The 20,915-nt window shown below is 45.2% G+C and overlaps 1 protein-coding gene across 1 annotated transcript in view; it reads right to left on the reverse strand.

Moving 5' to 3' along the window:
• Positions 1-13,878: 13,878 nt before the first annotated feature.
• LOC119436526 (torsin-1A-like) overlaps positions 13,879-20,915 on the reverse strand; it is a 33,657-nt gene continuing 26,620 nt past the window's right edge. Inside the window, exons 4-5 of the mRNA XM_037703395.2 lie at positions 18,865-18,989; positions 13,879-17,267 (exon numbers count right to left, since the gene is read on the reverse strand). Of these exons, the coding sequence (XP_037559323.1) occupies positions 17,005-17,267; positions 18,865-18,989 (388 nt within the window). The 3' untranslated portion in view covers positions 13,879-17,004. The remainder of the gene's footprint in view (positions 17,268-18,864; positions 18,990-20,915) is intronic.

The raw sequence follows: 20,915 nt of genomic DNA on the forward strand, positions 1-20,915 counted from the left end.
TTATAATGCGGCACGTTGCTGGACTAGATTGGAGAGTGAGTAGAATTTACAGACGGTATCCTGGAGAGCTGGCTTCACAGCAAGCTCTGCTAATGCTTGCGTGCGAGGTCGAGAGAAAAAGAATGTTCCCTTCTTTGTCATCAGCTTCAATGAAGATACGGCTTCTTCCAGTAGGAATTGCTGCCGTTGAAAGAAGCTTTTACACCATGCACAGGCTCTTAACATCAGATAGATGTCACATCACGCCGGCCCATGTCGGCGCGCTGATGAAAATTTCTATCGAAGCTCCAAGTAACCCCAATATTAGGAACGCAACAGACGAAGAAAAGGATGAATATTTGCAGTTTGTGGACCAAGCTTACACGAAAACAAAAATATTAACTTCAAATTTTCAGATACTATGCCATGCAAATTGATATTAACGATTAGAATTCATTTCATATATCATTCTTAATTAATACAATCCTATTCAAGTATTCTTCCCTTTTCTCCCCACTGTCGCCCGATTCATGGCCCCCGTAGTGGGTTGTGCTATACATATATGCTTCAAAGCAAACCAAACCTATATGATATATGTGAACAAAGAAACCACGTTGGGTATTGTGCGGGGTGACACGGTGCGTTTGTGTAGTCCCAGCTTTTGTAGCGTGAGCTACACTGGCCAAGGTTGAGCAGTTTAACGTGGCTCCTGGAGAGCCGTGCTGCGCATGCGCGCGGAGCAGTGACGTCACACGGCGCACAGCTGGCGCGCCGGGCGTTTGCCCGGCGTTTGCGCTGGACGTTTGATCGTTTGCGCTGGGCGTTTGCCAGTGTGGTATAGCCATGGAGAAGGAGAGCGAAATTGCTGCTCAGCGGCGCAGAAGAGCGGAGAAGCTTAACTAATCGAATCCCGAAGTAGTTGCCTGGGAATTCGCGGTTGATCGTAGGAAGAACGAGCGGAAGAAGGCTAAACGTGCTGCGGAGACACCGGAACAAAGGGAGGAACGACTAGCAAAGCGGCGTCACCAGGAGGCTGAGCGACGTGCCCGACCATCTCAGCAGCAGCAACAACAAGACGCCGTCGATGACGTCAAGGCTCGCCGATAGTCAATCGCCAGTGCGACAGTGTGACTCGGACCTTCGTCAAGCGCCAGTGCGACTCGGACCTTCGAGACGGACTTCGTAAACAATCCGTTTGGATATGTGTGCGACGTGTGTGAAAGACTGTGGCACATGAAAGACTTGACGCCGGTAAGTAGTGCCATGCGTGAACGTTGAGTTTAGCAGCGCCGCCTGAGTGGGGTGAAACCGTGGCGCGGGTTTGTACAACGTGCAAGAACTTTCTCGTTAAGCAGAAGATTCCACTCTTTAGCGTTACCAATGGGTATCGTTACCCACCCATGCCACTAGGTCTACCGGTTCTGAACGATGTGGCCGAGCATTTACATTCGCCACGGATTCCCTGCGTTCACATCCGTCGTCTAATGAACTGGAGAAATGGTCAGTTTGGCATTAAGGGACCCGTGGTGAACGTGCCGGTAGACACAGACGTGATGCTAAAGCATACAGACAATCAATTCAAAAAAAAAAGTTGTCGCAGTTTCACCTGAAAGGCGAAGCATCAATTGCGATAGCAAATTTGTAGAGAGCTATACGGAGTAATGATAGTAGCTTTATCAGGTGTATAAACTTGGACATGCAGCAGCACCGGCAACACGCACAACTGTTGTCGACGCCGTCGGCGTTTTGCCCGCGTTCGCTCAAAATGCGTGCGGCGTTGGTGACTGTTGCCGGAGCCTCTGATATAAATAGGCACTTGGTGCCGCAGCTAAACGCCGCCTCCCTTCCCTCCCCCCTCCCCCACGGACTCTCGCGCGTCGGAAGAAGGCGCGTTTGCTCTACATATATGGTGATTGTAAAGGAGGAAAGAGACGCCTACTTCTGCAGCCCTTAAGCGAGCACGGCGCAGAACGCGCGTTTGTTCTCCGCCGTGCGTTCACTGCCCGTGAACTGCCCGCGCCCTTTCACTCGCACATACAGCGTTCGGCACGCGGTGACGATTTCATCTTCATTGACGTCATACGGAACCTAACGGCGACGGCGACGGCAACGGCGACGCCGACGGCAGAAATCTGCTTTTGAGTGTCCATATAATTGCTATCGCAATAATACTGCGTTGGAGCCATGGAGACGGCAGCGTGTTACTACACTGACCACCGAGCCGCCTTTGTGGCAAAAGAGAAGCAACCGGACGTTGAGCAAAAAATATATATATGTATACATGTGTCACATATAATGCGTACACCGTGTGAGTGTCGTTGAAGCAGCAGTAAGCATGATAATCAAGCTAATTCTAGACAACCAGGAAAGCTAAGAATAACCAGCTGAACCTTCGCTCACGCTACGTATATCCTGGCATAGCCGAGCTAAGCCACTGCTATTTTTTATTATTATTATTTTGTGAATGTGGGAGCCACGGTTGCCCTAGTAATTTCTTTGGATATTGTATGTATCGGATTGTAGCGGACATGATGCGCATATACTCGTATACTTTTTAAATGCGAATCATTTCTTGGCGATCATATACCACGTAAAGAGTATCTATCTATCTATCCGCCTACGTCTTGGTGCTCTCATTGTCGTTTCGTTAACTTAGTAAGTACCAAAATTGGCATAGTATGACAAGAGTGTATGACGAACATAAATGATAGGTCATGACATGCGTGTCATGTAGGTCATGAAACAGCCGCCTACATCTTGGTGCTCTCATGGTCGTTTCGTTAACTTGGTAGGCTCCCCGCACACTGCTTCGCATAACATCGATTCCCACAGGGCATGGGATCTGCCGGCTTTTTTTTTTTTTCTTGTTATATTTGAATTGTGTTGTTTAAGGTATATATGGCTTCTCCGTGCCTATTGTGCTTGTTTTTTTTGTTGTTTTTTTCGTGCACACTGCGAAGTGACATTGTACTTAGTTTTGAAAACGTCTGCACTTTGTTCGTTCAATAAGACTTGTAGATTAAGAACTTGCTTCACTTTGTTCTGCATAGAAAAAAAGAATAAACGACAGTACAACTCTGGGCCGTCCAGCGAGCCGAGGAAGCCGCTTCGAGACAAGGTCTCGGAACCGCTTCCGCGGCGGGTGCCCAGACCACGAGGTCGTGGCCCAGACCCACTAAAAAGACGCCGGACTCAAATCTGATTCATTTGATAATAAAGTTTACGTTATTCTTCTTCGCGCAATCAAATGAAAGCTCTAAATGATGTCCCTTATGTTCTTGCAATTTTCAAACGGGGTGACAGATGTCATGGGGTGTTTAAATATAGTACTGAATTTATAATCCCGAAAAACTAGGCACACATTTCGGCCTTCTATACAGCGCTTGTTCGTGCCTGCCTGTCTCTAGTTACCTTCGTTGTAGTATTGTTTGCGCAGCAACATCCGCTCTACATGCAATAACAAGGACGAACTCCCTTGTAAGATGTGGTTTATTATGCTTGCTTAAAAGGTTAATTAGTATACTTCTGCTAATTAGCAGCTTTTTCGCGCCACCATTTGTTGAAAAAAAGAGCGTTAAGCCTTAATTAAATAAACAACGTGGTAAAAAGAGCGCTAGCCTCTTGAACCTCTTAAGTTAAGCCCCCCCCCCCCCCTCCCTCGCCTTTCGCTCAAAGAAAGATAAGCAATATTTCGTACCCCCCCCACTCCCCAAAGTCGAAATTGTAGATAAACCCCTACGAATCCCACTGCCCCCTTGGGTGCCCTGGAGATCGTGCGCATCTCAGGTGCTCTTCTGAGGTTAAATGATCCCAGACGACCAAATCACACAGTAAACGTAAATTCCTTCCAGCAAAAAGAAAGAGGCGAGCACATCTGGAACGCATTTTAAAGAACCGCTAGAGTAGCTTATGGCAACGACGCTGTTAAGTGTGTACTAAAGAATGTACGCCTTAGAAATAGGTAGGTACTATAATCATTCATTGGGCCTCTTCGATTTGTCGTCCCGAACTGCCCAGGATTCTGAGAAGCTGCACACGTCAACGCCCATTGGCCGAAGACGGCGCTTCGGCCAGCCCTGGATAGTCCGGGACGGACAAATCTTTCCAGGCCAAATCGAAACATAGGCACTTTCGTAAAAAATAACGTGTCTTCCACGCATATCATGGTCCCAGAGTGCCGCCAAGTCGACACCATTTGGGTCATCCGCTTTCGCGCTGACCAGCCAAGTTCGAATTACCCGGTGGGGGTAATTTCATGATCGAAACAACGAAAGTTTTGGCCCATGTAAATGTATGGCCGCAGGCCGGGTTCGAATTATCCGCAGTCGAACAAACAATTATTACCTCTGCTGAATTACTGCTACTGATCACAGTCCCCATGGTTTAATGTAAACCTAATTTCGATCCGCCAAAGATTCTAATTTTAGTTTTGCATGGACCAAACATTGCACTGCTGTAAAACAGCACATCCCATCAACTGAACAAGTAAAAAGGGACTTTCACCATAATGCTCTATTATCAATGCTACGCAACAACACCAACTGATTCCAGGATACTATTAAACCTAACGAGTAAAATATCTACAGTAGAATTTCGTTAGTTCGTACATCAAGGGGACCAGAAATTTAATTCGAATAATCAATTGCACGGTACAGTACGCAAAACCAAAGCCGTCATTGAGCTCGCATATTGAAAATATCCTATCTTGCTTGTTTCTCCTTTCCACGCGCGACATGTGCCGGAAGGAGCCTATAGGTTCCGTATAAAGTCCAAGTGCGATAAGATCGCCCCCCCCCCCCCCACGCATTTACTGTGGATGCGGAAGAAAACGTACGAGGGTGCTTGTTGCGCTCCGTTCTGCAATCATCACCACAGAACTACCGGGCGTGACCAAGCGGCACTCACCGACCTGTGCACTGCAGCAGACGGCAGCCTCTCCCCTCCACGAGGACCTTCAAGGTCACCTGCAGGTCTTCGTCAACGGATCGCTGGTTCCCGACACAGGCTCGGCGACGGCGGCCTGCGTCGCACCTTCCCTGCGGAAGAGTAAGCAGTGTCGCCTTCCGGCACATGCGAGCTCCACCGCAGCGGAGCTAGGTGGCAGGCATCCACCTCGCTGTCCACCTGCTCACGGAGGAACCCCCGGAGACACCAGCAGCCATCTTCTGCGACTCAAAGGCGGCTCTCCTGAGCCTGCAGAGGCCGGAAAGGGCGAGCCTGGGGATCGCCCTCCTCTCAACTCGGCTGGCGGCACTCCAGGATGCAGATTGCCCGGTGTCCCAGCGCTGGATTCCTGCCCACGTAGGCATCCCGGGAAACGAGGAGGCTGATGCCCTGGCCAAGAGTGCGCACCACGCTAACGTCCCCCTGAGCACGGCAGTCACTGCCGGGGAGTTCACCAGGCACCGGCTGCGGCGGCATCTCCAGGCTTCCCATCCCGACAAGCGTGTGTCCCTGGGCCAACCCCCACGGCAACTCCTGCAGCGCGGCCTTGCACGGAGGGAGACCTCGCTCCTGCTCCGGGTTGGCTGCTGCTGGACAGCAGCACGGTGCCACCAGCTTGGACTCACCGCCTCACCCGCATGTGCCTCCTGTGGCGAGCCAGAGACGCTGGAGCACCTCCTGCTGGCCTGCCCGGCACACAACCGACCCCGTGGACTGCTCCTACACTGCTCCTAGTGCCGCCGCCTCGGGCTTCCTACCGCTAGACAGGAGGACATCCTCTTCCCGCGCCGAAACCACCTCTCGGCCCTGCTAAGCGTAGTTGAGTACCCTAACTCGTCGGGGCTCCCGACAACTCTCTAACACCCCCAACACACATGGATAGCCTTGCGACTACCCATGTGTGCTGGTTCATTTTACTGTAGGCCTTTCAGACCTGCCCAACCACTCGGCCTTTGACTGGCTGTCCGCACCAGGCCTGAAACAAGCTGACAAGGCCCCTACCCCCGGACGGCGTTACCATGCTCCTGTCTGCCGATTTGCTTCGCTCCTGCCATGGCGACATATACACCTTTCCTCTCCCATCTCCTTTTTTCTTCCACTCTCCCCTTCCCGTTGGCTGGCGCTGAGCTGTGCTCCCTCAAGGGCTGCAGAAGATAGCGCCAACCTTTCCCTTTCTCATAACGAACCACTTAGCAGCCGTTCTCCCGCGTGCCTTGTGTTAGCGATGTGATCGAACGCATGCCTAGGATGGGGAGCGCGCTCAATGGAAACCATCCACGTGGGAGCTCGCGGTAACGTGTAACGTGATCAAGCGTGCGCTAGGGGGCACACCCACAACGTGTGTCCCTGGGCCAACCCCCACGGCAACTCCTGCAGCGCGGCCTTGCACGGAGGGGGATCTCGCTCCTGCTCCGGGTTGGCTGCTTTTCCCATCCAGCAGGTACCTGCTGGATGGGAAAAGCGGGCATGCGCCGCTTTGCTTGCTCCGGTTTGGTTTCGGTTCCCCACGCGTCTTTCCTCGTCATTTTTACGGCACGCGACGTTACGGTAGCTATAGCAACGCATTGAACCTTCGCTTTTGGCTCGGGTTTGTCCGAAAAGCGGTCCATGGGAGCGTGAAATTAGGTTCGAAATAACCGTCGCGCCAGTTGTCGAGTTCAAATTCACGGGAGCTTTTTTTTTCTTTTTACAGCGAAGCTGTTAAGGGCTCACCTTTCGATCGTCGCGTCCGGCAATAAAAAAAAAAAAAAAAAAAAAAAAAGAAAAAAAAAGAAAAAACTCTCATTGACCGTATGCTGTATGCGCGAGTGAAAGCGCGCGAGGGCGAGGGACGCTCGCTTTCATGGGGAGCGAGCGCACGGTGGAGAGCAAACACGACTTCGCAGTGGAAAGGGAATCGTGGGCGAGGAGGGCATCGAGGCACCCTAGATAGAGCAGATAGAGCTACCCTACCCTAGACTGTGCGTGCCCGCTCTACCACTGCGGCGCATGCGCGCAGCCCTGCCGGCCTCTGCCGCCGCCTCTCTGGGCTCTCGCCCGCCTCTAAACAGTGTCGACAACGGCGTTCAGCCGTTCGTCACGTTGCCAGCGATGTGACAGCGGTTGCGTGCGGTCACACTAACAACGTGCAGAACTGCTGTTCTCGATGGCGGCGGGGTTGGTGACGTATTTATGAAGAACGTACCAACCTTTGCCGTACACCCTATGGCGGTGTACCGTAGCGACCATAAGGCCGTGGTCACTAAATAAATGAAAACCACCGAATCATATATTCCTAATGCTTTAATAGTTCAAATAACCAATTACACCATCATCTTAAAAGTCATAATTGGAAATACATAATTCCCACCATAGTACAGCTTCGCTGGTCTTCCATCGACACCCAAGTGAAAGGGCTGACAGTTTTTTTTTTTTAATACATAGGCCTTTGCCGGGACCAACACAGCAGTCCGAATTATCTGTCAATTCGAATTATTGGGATTTCATTGCAATTTCATTATGTGATAGTAATGGCTTCCCCATACTTCAATACAAGATCAATAATGTGTTAAATACCGCATCAGCGATTCTACTAATAACCTGTCAATACTTCACCAGCAATTGTCAAGGAGTTAACAAGCTTCCATTCATCCCATGCTTAATAGCTAGGTGCTCAAATTTTCGTGCCCTAGCATTGTTAGCATTGTCGCAAAATATGTTATCCACATTAATATTTTGGCAAATCAGTTCTGCGCAAATTCGCAAGGTGCTTCACGAAAGGGAAAAAAATTGTGATTCCCACAAGAGAAGTAAGAAGCTACAAAGGAAACCCATATGGGTTTCCCTGAATGACCATGGTACATCTTTAAGCTCTCATTGCAACGCAATTCGTCAACCCTTAAGTTGTGATAATGCCCACAAGTACTCTTTTTCTATCGGCCATCTCTCGTTAGAATACTCTACCAAACATTGTTGCATGTTGCGATACCATGGATCCCTTTGATACCAAATCCAATGTATTCAACTATCATGATGAAATCTTACTATTGTTAATAATTACAGAAAATTTTGAGTCATCTTCATAAAAAAAAAGATTAAAAATTCACCGATTACGAAGCTACCTAACGCGAAATTTGAGTGCAGCTCTATACGTGTTTTCATGTCGCGTGCCATAATTTTGTATTATGATAATATAGGTACACGGCTTATTTTAGCAAGAAAATGCCGAGTCTCGCGCTTTGTTTCCATACAGACAACTCGCGCTACTCTGCATGGCGCCATATCGTAGCCATGGTCGCCGCACAGCCAGTCTTGTGCTATTCTTCTGACGACTTTGTTCTACCAACGACGGCAGCGGCCCTTCGTCACGGGGAAATCGTGTCGCCAGTGTTAGCGGCGACAACACCCAAGGGAGCGTCACCTCGAGCCCGTAGCCACTCGCCATCGCCCCTTGCAGGAGCAGTGATCCCGTCACACACACTGGTACCGCGGACTGACCACCGCAGCTAACTCTGCGGACGAGTCACGAGCGTAGCCCTCTCCACCTCACGCCACCCTGGCCCCCCCTCAGAAGCACAGGTGATGGATGCCGTGGCGCCAGCAACTCGGCGCATGCCCAGGCCGTCATCTCCCGCTGTGCTCCGCGTTCGCTTTCATCTTTCGCTGTGTTCGTTTGCTTGGTTACGAGCGAACAAGCACAGAGAGTAGAGAAGCAGCGGTTGTCATTTAAATTTTTTTATTTGTGTCGTTCATGTGTTGCTCAGGAATTGAAATTGGGGGAGGGGGGGGGGTATATTTCTAACGGGTGGGCATTGAGACCTGAGAAGAACCGGTAGACATTTTTTATTTGTGTCGTTCATGTGTTGCGCAGGACTACAAATGTTTATGACTGCAACATTTATGACAAAGATTACTAACAATTACTTCATGTGACACAAAGAGTAAAGTCATATTTATGAACAGACAAAACTAATGAACAAGCACTACATAAAATGTGTTCTCTGCATAAACACCATTACATCTTCCACCACAAGCCAGCTATGGACACATCGATGTGTCCCTTCACGTGGATGCCCTTTTTTTCAGTGCTATGTAACAAAATTCCCTGTCACCTGTAAAAAAATGTTTTTTTTACACATAAGCGGATACCTTAAAAAAAAAAACAAGGGTGTGTGTAGGGAAATCACCGGTACCAAGTACAGTTACGCCACAGACAGTCTTAAATGCGATAACATTAACGTGTTCTAGCTGACAGGTGTGTCAGGCAAGGAGACAGAATCTCTTTATTGTTATTAAGTGTATGTTTACGGGAAGTATTCAAGATGCTAGATTTAGAGGAATAAAGGTAAGGATTAACAAGCAATATCTCAGACACACGTGATTTGAAGATGACATTGTCCTGTTCAGAAAAGTTCAAGATGCTTTGCAATAAATGATTGAGTAGCTGACCAATGAAGTCTGAGAATAGGTTTGAATAATTTGTGGAAAATTGAAGTAATTTTCAGTAGCCTAACAAGAGAACAAGGGCTTGGATTAGAAGTCAGCCTCTTGAAGCAGTGGTAGGATATGTCTGGGGACCTGGATCATGAGAAGGAAATGTGCATTGGCAGGCACTCCCGAGTTATGAATTACAGCTCACTAATAGCCTTGAAAAGAAAAATATACTGCCAGCACCAACTTATGGGCCCAAAACTACGAGGATAACTAAGAACCTTGAAAAGAACCTAATGGCTGTGCAACAACAGACGGAATAGAAAATGACATGTACATCACAAAAGACAGCAGTATGGAATATAAAACAAACATGAGTAGGCAATATTTTAATTAAGATTACTAAATATTGCAGTTGGGCAGATCATGTAATCCATAAAACAGATATTGGCATGTTAGCATAACAGAATGGATACCAAAGGTAAGGAAATGCAGTGAAAGGCAGGAAAGAATCAGTGATAAAATAGGGAATTCGTAGTCACGGAATGGGTTTAGTTGAAGCAAGACGGGTAATTGGAGATCTAAAACAGCTGTTGATGATGTTGAAAGGTTCTTTCATTCACTGTCATGCACCTAAAAAAGTGCTGGCATGTTCACAACACACAATATGGCACAGAATTACTAGTATGTGAAAGGAAAGTGTCACTCAGAATACTGTGCCGAGTGGAGATTGCCATGTAAGCAACCAAAAAATATATATATATATATATATATATATATATATATATATATATATATATATTGTAGAATGTGACTATCCAAATGTGACCAAAAGACAACACTTTCGGTTCAAGTCAAAGCTGCAGGTTTTCTTTTTCGCCCATGGTCATTAAGGGAACGGATGTTATCAGAGCAAGCCATCCAAAGTGATGCCCAAGTAGCTGGTGGTAACCCATGTTTGCAGTGTCGATTTCATTTCAAGGTGATAAAATAATACAGTAATTTGCAGTGTCGATTTGAAGGTGAAAGAAAGCACATGCTGCAAACCAGTGACACTGATGCTTGCATAGCACGGATAGCAAAATGTCGCTACACATCATTCCGGATGTTTCCTCTTGAAATGGTTTCATGGGCTCTCCAAGCCCTCAGTTTATAAAAGATGCGAGAGGTTCTTACGCTGCTGGACTTGAATTACAGTCTGTTGATCCATTTTTATTGCTAATATCAAATTGTCTCCTAGAAAGCTGCAAAATACTCATTCTGAATGGCCACCTAGAAGCGGCAATAATAAATTTAAGCAATGCTTTGCACTAAAGGGGCTATGGCACCAAAGCTTTAGCTTGCATCATTGATTGCATGTTGATTGCTATACGTGCCACAGCAAGCTGGCAAAATTTGAGTGCATTTGATGAGGTAGAAAACTTGTATTTGAACCTTTTTATATTGCAGTTGAACCGTACAGCAGTCTGATACAGTGATAGGTGACGAAATGAAGTGTATTCTGCTTCAATGCGTATGGTTATCCATGCGCATGTCGTCCTGGTGGGCAGCCCAAAATTGTTTCTGCAGGCGTTCTCTGGTTTGCTACTCTCTTTATTGTGCGAGTTAAAAAATAACAGGCACAATGAAATGGTGATGCCCTTGCTGTGCTAGTGGAGAGTCCAATATTGTTGCTTGCTGTACTAGACAATGCGAAGCAAGGAGAGTCCAATATTGTTCAGTTTTTAAAAGAGCCCATGAAACCTAACGCGTGGGAGCTAAACGTGGGGCAAGAGGACTGATAAGCTTTAGACCCTCCAATGTTGTTGTCACGGAGCGGCATATTTTCGAGAGTTCGAGGGGTTATTGACGCCAATTAACGGCCGCCAACAACGTGGTGCACTCACTATGCGGCGTATAAATTTGATTAGCGACTGCCACGGAGCGACATATTTTTGAGAGTGGTTTTGACGCTGATTAGCGACACGCCGAATTACGGGCGTCAAAAGCGTCGTGGCCTCACGGGTGGCATCTCGATTCGAGATGCGACACGCCGATTACGGACCCTGAAGTGTGCGTGTACGGCCACGTGGTAGTGCCGGGCTCGACCTTGGCCCTTGACCTTGGGGGAGAGGAGAATCTGCGTTTGTCGTCCATGGTGAAACGGGTGCGGCCAAGACTGTTGGGAGCTAGGAGCCGTGAATTCGGAGAACTCTGCATACCGGCAGTTTCCCTACATAGGGAACTAGGGAAAGGAGAGGCTATTTAAGCGCAGGTTTTGGGCCCTGCTGATTAGTCTAGAAGCTGAACCTATGCGCTGCTGAGAAGCCGTCTGGGGGCTAGTGCCGTCCAGTATTGCCTGGGCCGCCTGGCCACGTCGGAACTCCGAGGAACTTGTTGACGTACGAGACGTCAAACCAGCGTCTGCAACGAAGCTCACGGTAGTTCGCCTCAAGTTAGCTCAACCTGCTTGAGAGAAGACGTCAAATCTAGACTCCCGGGAAACCCAGCCCAGCAATTCGCATCCACCTCGACAAGATCGGACCGCCAGCATTCTTCGGGAAAGCTTTGTGCACCGACTTCCACGGTTTATGGACTTGCTGCTGCTGCCCGGCCATGCGTATGACACCATTTGTTTTCTTTTGAACTTTGATTTCTTTTGAACTTTGCTTTAGTGAAATACTGTTAAGTGTATTCTTGTGTATTTAATCCTCGCACTGTTTCATTTGTATATCTACTGTTAATTGCTCGTATTTATTTGTCTTCATCATTGTGTGATATTAAGTTCAGGTGTGTTAGTCTGCCTTGTGTTGTTCTTATTATTTTATTTTATTAACTTGTGTATATTTATCAGTCGATAAATATCTTGTTTCTTTCTTTACTCCCGACTCTGACTCTTTTCACTGTGTTCGCTTGAGTACGGAACGACCAACCGGCTTGTCTACCCCGTCGATTGACTTCGCGCCGACGACGAATCGGGGACAGCTGTGACAGTTGTGCTCTGAACACGTCACATCAGAAAGCTAGACATTAAGCCTGTGCCGTCTCGCCGAGCTTGGTTGCTGCTTGAGTACTTGCACAGTCGTGGGCATGCACCCTCTAGGCGTGGTGCACACATTACTTTGGAATATTAAGGCGCTGACAACAGCAGTGACCAGCACTCCTTGACGTAACACAAGCCATGCCAAAATAGTGGTTGTTGTCGGTGGAAGGGGCTTAGCGGCAGTAATTTCAAACTGAAATTTTGGGTATAATTTGCGCTGAGAGCAGTTTTTTTGTATAACCATATTAGCCCTTCTACTCTCAGTTACAATCATAAACTGAGAATCATAGGAAGATCATGACATGGCCCAGTAGCGCACCCAGGATCTCTGCCAGGGGGGGGTTGACAGTTTTTCAATACCATCTAAACAGCACTAATTTCAATTTCTTCACGGGAAATTGTCAAAAAATGTGCTTTTTGCGTACTCGCAGACGATTACGCCTCTTACGTCTTAGTTGCAGTACTCAAATGCGCATGGAAAGAAAAGGGGTTATACAAAAGGGTGGGTTCCCCGAAACCCCCCCCCCCCCCCCCATCGGTGCGCCACTGACATGGCCTCTTTAAATAGGTTACAAATTAGCATGTCTTGCCATTCATGTGATGCTCACTGTTCCCGCGAATCTGATCGCAAAAAGGAAAAAAAAAAGACCTTCGTCATTCTGATTCATTTATGCACAAGCACTTTTGGTAGTCCACGATAACACCCGGTATCTGTGTTAAGTGACAAGTAGGTCACTGTGCCAAAACTGTGGTGGTATGCCTTGTATAAATTTTTTTTTCTATTACTCTGGATCTATCATGACTGATTCAGCAGTAGAAACGGCCTAGTGCATTTTCGAGCAGCTCTGAATTCAGAGAAATTAACATGTTGCCATGGAGCGGGAATTTGCATATTGAGCTCTACGCGAGTCAAATGCATGTGCAAGAAGAAAACAGAGGGGAAAAATTATTCTTTAAACGAGACTGCATAACAGCGCCAAGCAACTTGGATGCTAAAATAATCTTAAGCATTATAAAAAAGATCTTGTAACCTGCACAAAAAGGTTTTTCTTTCTCTGCATGTCATGCATGTCCAATCTGTAAAGAATGGACATCCGTGCAGAGCTGAGGTTTGCAGCAGTGGCCCAGAGAAAGCTTAAAAAATAGACTCTGCTCTTTCACAACCAGTCATTAACCAGGTATTGCACATATTTCTGGCAGCTGCTGTCACAACATCAAATAAACAGACAATGACCTGGCTGCACAACTTTTTCTTCCCGACTGCCCAATTAAACTAGTGCCTATTGAACATAATGAAAGCATTAGTAGTCATCTTCTTTTAAAATTCATGGTTTGGAGCAGGCTTACACACCCGAGGTGGTTTGGCACAGGATGGCACAATTGGTACATTACTTCCCTTCCACTGCTGTAAGTTTTGGAGCACTTACCGATCAGCATACTTATCAGACATGTCACTTTGAAATGTGTCTGTGCAGTAAGCAGAGATGAAAAAATTTCATGTAGAACAGTGACCTGCATTAATAAACTGTCAACATTCCAGATTTTATTTCAATAGAGATCTAATATGCAAAAAACGTATTACACACAAATTATGCAATTATAAATTTAGTAAAACACCACTATCCTGCATGTTACAAAAGCATACTGTACAGTTCAAAATATCACTTCACAAAAAATGCTTACACAGAGTGCTGGTTTGTATCACTTACAAAACAAGGCATTCACAACAAGACAGGCACACAGTACCTTCAAAAACATTCCTAAAGACAGAAACACTGACTTCTATACATAATAACATGTTCCTTTAAGAGAAACCGCACTTTGAAAAAAGTTCTTACATGCTTAAAAAAAATCATACCTGGCTAATATGCCAGGATGTGAGGCATGATTACTAATTTTGCAGCTGTTATACGACAATAGACATTTTCAAATAGTTCTATTCAGCACACACTTGTTAAGGCAGGGGGGGTCTCACATGACTAGAGACAGGACGTTTTAAGCAAAATGTACCTTTTCTGAAGTTAAATCGAGAAGCGAAGTAGTAAATTAGAAGACTGAACAAATGTTGCTTGCTAAACTTGGTACGTAACAGCATAAACAGCAGTTTCAGTGAGCCTGTATTTGTTTCCTTAGCTGTACAGTCTGCATGTGCAGAAGGCCCTGTCAAACAACAGAATGCTATACAAACAGCAGCACTCTGTTGCAGGCCATGGGGTGAAACCCCACTGATATAATGATGATTGATCTGAACATGTTTTGAAGTCCTAATGATTCACAGAACTTTATGAGTAATATGAGAGGCTCTGGGATAGCATGAATGTCTTTTCAGGCAAGCCATATGGTTCTACTCCCCAAGTGGACCCACTGGGTACCACATTAGCATGATTCTCAGGCTTATACCTCAAAGCTTGAAAAACATGTACATAAGACCACATGAAAAACTAAAATACTACAAGTACCAGAATCGCAGCCAACACAATATGGCAGGTTCGCCGTTGCATGAACCCTAATTGATGCTGCAGATTGAACGTCTTGCAGTAATATGTAACTGTTCGTCAGTCACAGCATATTCTTCTGCTAACAAACTTACAGCGTGAAAATGGCTGCATCAAACCCTTGCTTCACTCATTCACACCATGCTTTATCTGACACAGCAATGGTTTGGCAAGTGCACATGACTCAAGCAGATTTCAGGGCACTAAGTGCTGCACATACGAATAGCTCCTCCCACAGCAACTGAAGGTTGAATTCATGCATTAATCAGGACATTCAGACAGTAACAATGGTGTTTAAAAAAGTGACTATTAATTGTCAACGTTTAACATTGACAATGCACATTAATGCACACTCTTTTGTGCACCACATCACAAGCTGCCAACACCATTTGTGGCTACTATCACATTTTAAGTTTCCACTGAGTTACCTCCAGTAAAAGGAGTCCCAGAAAAATACCATGTAAACTTAGGGTTACGAGCAAAGCAAAGATTAGGAGTGAGCATGCATTTGAGTGTTCCGATTCAGTTTTGTTAAGACCATTTGAACCTAGTAGGCTTTCCATACCCCGTATTTTCAGGATTCTATTGTAGATGTCTGCAGTGGAATAAGCTCATATGTTTCTCCTTTTCATTCTTTTCATTGCTTTTTCTTTTTGTGCTTCTAGTGCTAAAATGTTAAAGTGTCTCTCAAATAAAGAATGTGTAAATCATGAGCACAAATTAACATTGAGGTAAGACACGCCTCAAAATCAATTTGGCATGATAAGGTGCAATAACAGCTTGACAACATCAGCCATAATGTCGCGCTTATGTGACATACATAAGCCTACTTCTGAATTAAGTGAAGTGAGTATTTCAAGAACTTAAAGGCCCTTTTTCAAAAGCGTCAATGTGATAACCACATGAATATTCTGGTGGTTGAAAACAAGCTCGTGAACATCGAGAGCACGTTTTGAACAACAAGATAAGAATAGAAAAGATGAAAACTGCTGCAGAGCACACTTACAGAAGCCATATAGCACCATAAAGGTAAAAAAGGCCAATGGCACTAACATATTTTTCATTTCCTCTTTTTTGTTTCTACTTATGTGCGCACAATCAGCTGCTTCTCATTCACCACCCTAGGAAACAATAGCAAACACAGTCAAATGAAGGTTGTGTATTTATTTTGCTTGCCTACTTTATGTCAACATGCTACTCCTTTATACTCACAATCCTCCTTCATATTCATAATCCTGCAACTCATCCTGCATCTCCATTATGTTCATAATGTGCCCAGATAAGTGGATCTTAAAAAGAAACAGCCCCCATGATGACACCGAAAAATCAAGTACTCAGAGTAATTGATTGCAGAATATGGACTTTTTTTTTTTACTGATAGTACGAGGTTGAATCTATCACATTAACAGCATACTTAAATGGGCAATCATAAGCGCCAGGATTGAACCAATGCACTGCTCTCACATGGGTATTTCAGACCTGTGACACCAGTATCGAGAAATTGCACTTGCATCAAATATATACTTTTATGAAGCCAAATACTGACCCAAGCGCAAGAGTGCTTCTGCTTAGCACAAACACAAAACTTTATGCATGAGCTGTGGCTCCAGCTAGCATTTGTGCTAAATTAGAGCATGTGTACAGAAGGCTGAGGGTGAACAACTGATGTTTATGTAGTGGCTGAAGTTTGTGAAACCAGCAGTGAGATTTGGGGACGTATTCTGAAACATTCCACTTCGGTCGATATTTCACTTTTCGCCTTCAGGCATGCGCTGATTGGATGAGCTGATTGGCTGGTTGAGCCCGATGTCGTTCAATTTTGCTCAACCAGCCAATCAGTGCGCATCTGAAGGTGAAAAGCGAAATATCGCCGAAGTGGAACGTTTCAGAATACGTCCCCAGAGCAGCATACACCCTACCTGCAGCGGACCTGACACACTACATCTCTGCCGTCTATGTGACTGGTGGCTATCTCAGCTAGTCAGCAATAATGTCAAGCAGTGCAGACACTATACACCAACTCGGGAGTCAAAAGCAAGCTGGTGCAGACAAAAAAAAAAAAAAAAAAAAACAGCATGTCAAACTACTTTGATATTGTGCACGGACAGCAAGTGCAATTCCTGAGTACTGGGTCAAGAAATGAGAAGTACCAACTCATATCTTTTCAGAGAAGCCCAAGTGCTGAGCCACCTTTTGGTGAATTTTCTTGCACCCTGTTGAAGAGTATAAAGAATATTCTGCTGGTATGTAGTCAAGTTCATTGGCAATGTCTTCTACAAGTTTGTCACTAGCTGTGCGGCTGCGGCGTTTGAACTCATCTCGGATACAGGCCATGATTTGTTTCCTTTCAAGTGGCAGGAATGGCACAAACACGTCAATCAAGTTCTTCTGCACAATGTCAGCACGATAGAGGCCTCCTGCAGAGATGGGATTATAAATGACAAAAAAAAAAACAGCAAATCACTGGTTTTAATAGTGAAGACATTGAAAATTAAGGAACTACTGTATTACTGTTGCAGCTTGTGCCTATGAAAATACACTTGACTCCAGAATTCATATAAAAAATGAAGGAAAGTTTGTGTAGAAGCATGCTAGAACACTGCACAAAGGCAAAATTGGCAATGACCTATGAAGAACTAGTGCAGCCAGCGTAGGCCAAACTGAAGACAGAAAATCTATTTAACACTTACCACTGCTCAACCAGGTAAAAATAAATCAAACAGAAAAAAAAGGTAAAGTAGTCAAAAGCACTCTTCACCAATCATCTGATTTTAGAAAAGCATTTTTTAAAGCTTCTAAAACTTCAGCATACAGTTAAGTAGCTATGTGTTTTCTGTACAGCTCCATTCTGCTTACATATGCCGACTTCTACTGAAAGCAGTTCAAATTGAATGCAGTCAAACAATTCTAGCTAAGCTCTTCATTTGAAACTCACAACAGCCCACAGCAGCATATCTTCTGTTTTTACTAACACGAAAACGCCTTCGCCACAGTGTTAATAATTTTTTTTCTTTTCTATCTCTTTTTATATCATTTCTTTCTTTTGTGTGTTTAACGTACTGCTTAGTTACCGGTGAAGTTGCAAACTGAATTTACACTAATTGCTTTTCTGCCAGAGTTCCAACTGTGTTTTGACACATTTATAGTGTTGATTTTTCACATTATATAGCGTGCTGTAGTATATACAGGGTGTTTCACGCAACTTGAACCATAGGCGTATCTACCGGGTGGGCAGGAGGGCTATTGCATGGGGGGTAAGTGCCCTCCCTGCCCGCCGGGCAATAGCCACTTTGCCCACCTCGTAGATACATCTATGGTTCAAGTTAAGTGAAACGCCCTGTATATGCACTACTGTATGCCCCCCCCCCCCCCACGTAAACTGCCCACAGCCTTTAAGGTGGAATAAATGAACGCCAGAAGCACAAGTGCAACCTAACAAACAAGTGCTACATGTAGACTGTGCAGCCAGATGAGAAGTGTGGCGGCCGCATTTCGATGGAGGCGAAATGCAAAAACGCCAGTGTGCTTGCGTTGTAGTGCACATTAAAGACCCCCAGGTGGTCAAAATTAATCCGGAGCCCTCCACTACAGCCTGCCTCATAATCAGAACTGGTTTTGGCACGTAAAACCCCACAAAGAAGAAAGAAGAAGCACAAAGTGGTTTCAGGCACCTGCAACTCCTTCATGCACACACTGGTGCGTCATGGCCAGGAATGAAATGAGCAATATCACAATCAGTCCCTGTGAACCAATGCAGCAGCTAGTGCAGAGATCCATCCATTTACAATTAAATTAAATTCTCGGATTTTACACGCCAAAACCACAATATGATTATGAGGCACGCCGTAGTGGGGGACTCCGAATTAATTTTGATCACCTGGGGTTCTTTACCGTGCACCTAATGCACCGTACGCGGCTATTTTTGGATTTCGCCTCCATCAAAATGTGGCTGCGGCGGCCAGAATTTGCATTTAAAATTGCCATTTGGCTTTCTCCAATGTCAGCCTGCCTTACCTTTTTCGTTGAAGCTCCCCAGCTCAATGACTTTTTCCATGTCATTCAGCCTGACCTTGCTGCGATCTATACCATCCTTCCAGGCATCCAGTGTGGCACGTGCAATTACATCTCCAGCAGTGTTACTGAAAATCATAAAAGGCATGCCATAACCCACACATCAATAATAAATACCACACAACCTATGGTATTGATTACGGTGCACATTCCTGGTAAACCAGCATTCAGCAATTTCTCTAAGCTGCATAAACTAAATTGGGGCAGTTGCTTTCTTGCCCAACTGAGCTACTAATGATTGTTTGTTTCTAAGTCCCAAAAATTTTTTCCACACTAAATTACACTATGAAGTATTTCAAACCTGATGAAAAACGAAAACAAAGAGCGATTTAATATGTAACTTAAACCGCAAATTTTAGATCTTAAAATTCAAAGCAGCAATTTTCACATATTGAAGAGCAGATGATGAAAACTCGAATGGTTCTTTCAAATGGTAAGGCATATTTTCAAGATGAAACTACATAATGAGATTAATTTAGCACACTGCCTCTGCACTTGTACTAAAAGCACAGATTAAGCAGTTATACTCTATCTCAGTAGTTCCTTGCAGCACTGTAAAAGCTGCAGGACTCCTTAGCCAACAGGAAGAGTGAATGCCTCTTAAGGTGTATTCATCCATGCCATGCCGTTTGCTCAGCGTCTGCTTTCCATCCTATCAATACATGCTCCACGGTTTGTCGAGTGATGTAACAAATGTTTTGATATTTTAACCATAAGCTGTGTTTGCATGAATGTTCATTAGCCTCATTAGCCAGTAGTAAGGGCGAATGCTTCTATAAATGTTCAACTGCGCCACATCTTCTGCTCGGCATCTATTTGGCAATTGCTCGTCACCGTCATCACGTACCACACTAGAGCGCAGTAGTAAACTAATGCTGCAGTGAACAATTAGGCATTTATAGCATTATGCATCGTCAACACATCACCAGCGCTAATGGTGTGGCGACATCTGCTAACTGGACATCAAACCACTTTTACTACTCTGCGCTGCCTCTGTAGTCCTAGCAGCGTCAAAACAAACAGCCAATCTCAATAATAACTACAAAACATATCTAATGCATTGCCCTCAGCATGAGATGAGACTAAGCGATGATGAATTTTGTCATTTATTTGTTGCTGTCAGGGTGGAGAGCCAGTAACAAGTATGGATTCGGATCGAAGCAGGCAGTCTGTCTGCATGGATGCAGCCATGTTAGCTGCGTAATCAGTGTTAGGGTGGCTATTAAGGTTGTCGGTGGTATCCGTTGCAGTAATTTGTGGTATAGGACGTGCATGCGCAAAGGTCCTAACATGTTACATATCGCTGCAGCGTATCATGTGTCAACCAAAAATAAAACGCTCTAATTGCACTAATAATAAGACTCAGAACTAAATAGGTTGCACTCAGAACTAAATAGGTTGTGTCCAAAACTCATGTCTATGACGTGTTTCGGCTCCCAAAATCACTTCTGCCGCATTTAACAAGCAAAAGCATAGCCGTTAAAATCCGCATTTAAAATCCAGAAGGTGCCACCCTATCAAATGGAAAAACGCCTGTGTGCTTGCGTTGTAGTTCACATTAAAGACACCCAGGTGGTCTTTAATGTGCATGGATTTGGACACCACCTATTCTGCTGTGTAAGGGTATTGCCTGTCTACGCCTTGTACCTTCGGCAGTGCTGCAAGTTACTTGTGAGATAGAGTATAGGTAGCTGCACTTTTCTAATGCAGCATTATAAGTTTGAGATTTAGCTTTACACATTTAGGAACACCAGATGTTACTTAAAAAAAAATAATTGGGTGCCTGCACTGGCAAAGACTAAGGGCAGGTTTGCGATTCAGAAATCTAAAGCAATGTTTAATAGTATGGCAAGGAAACAAGAGTTCGTGTTTGGCAGTCTGTTACTTGAAGCTGTGCAGGAGTACGTATATCCAGGCCATTAGTCACAGGGAACCCAAATCAAGAGAAAAAATTTCACAAGAAAAAAACAAGGGAAGCACATATGGCACATGCT

The sequence above is a fragment of the Dermacentor silvarum genome, chromosome 1 (assembly GCF_013339745.2).
Source record: "Dermacentor silvarum isolate Dsil-2018 chromosome 1, BIME_Dsil_1.4, whole genome shotgun sequence".
Classification (NCBI taxonomy): domain Eukaryota; kingdom Metazoa; phylum Arthropoda; class Arachnida; order Ixodida; family Ixodidae; genus Dermacentor; species Dermacentor silvarum.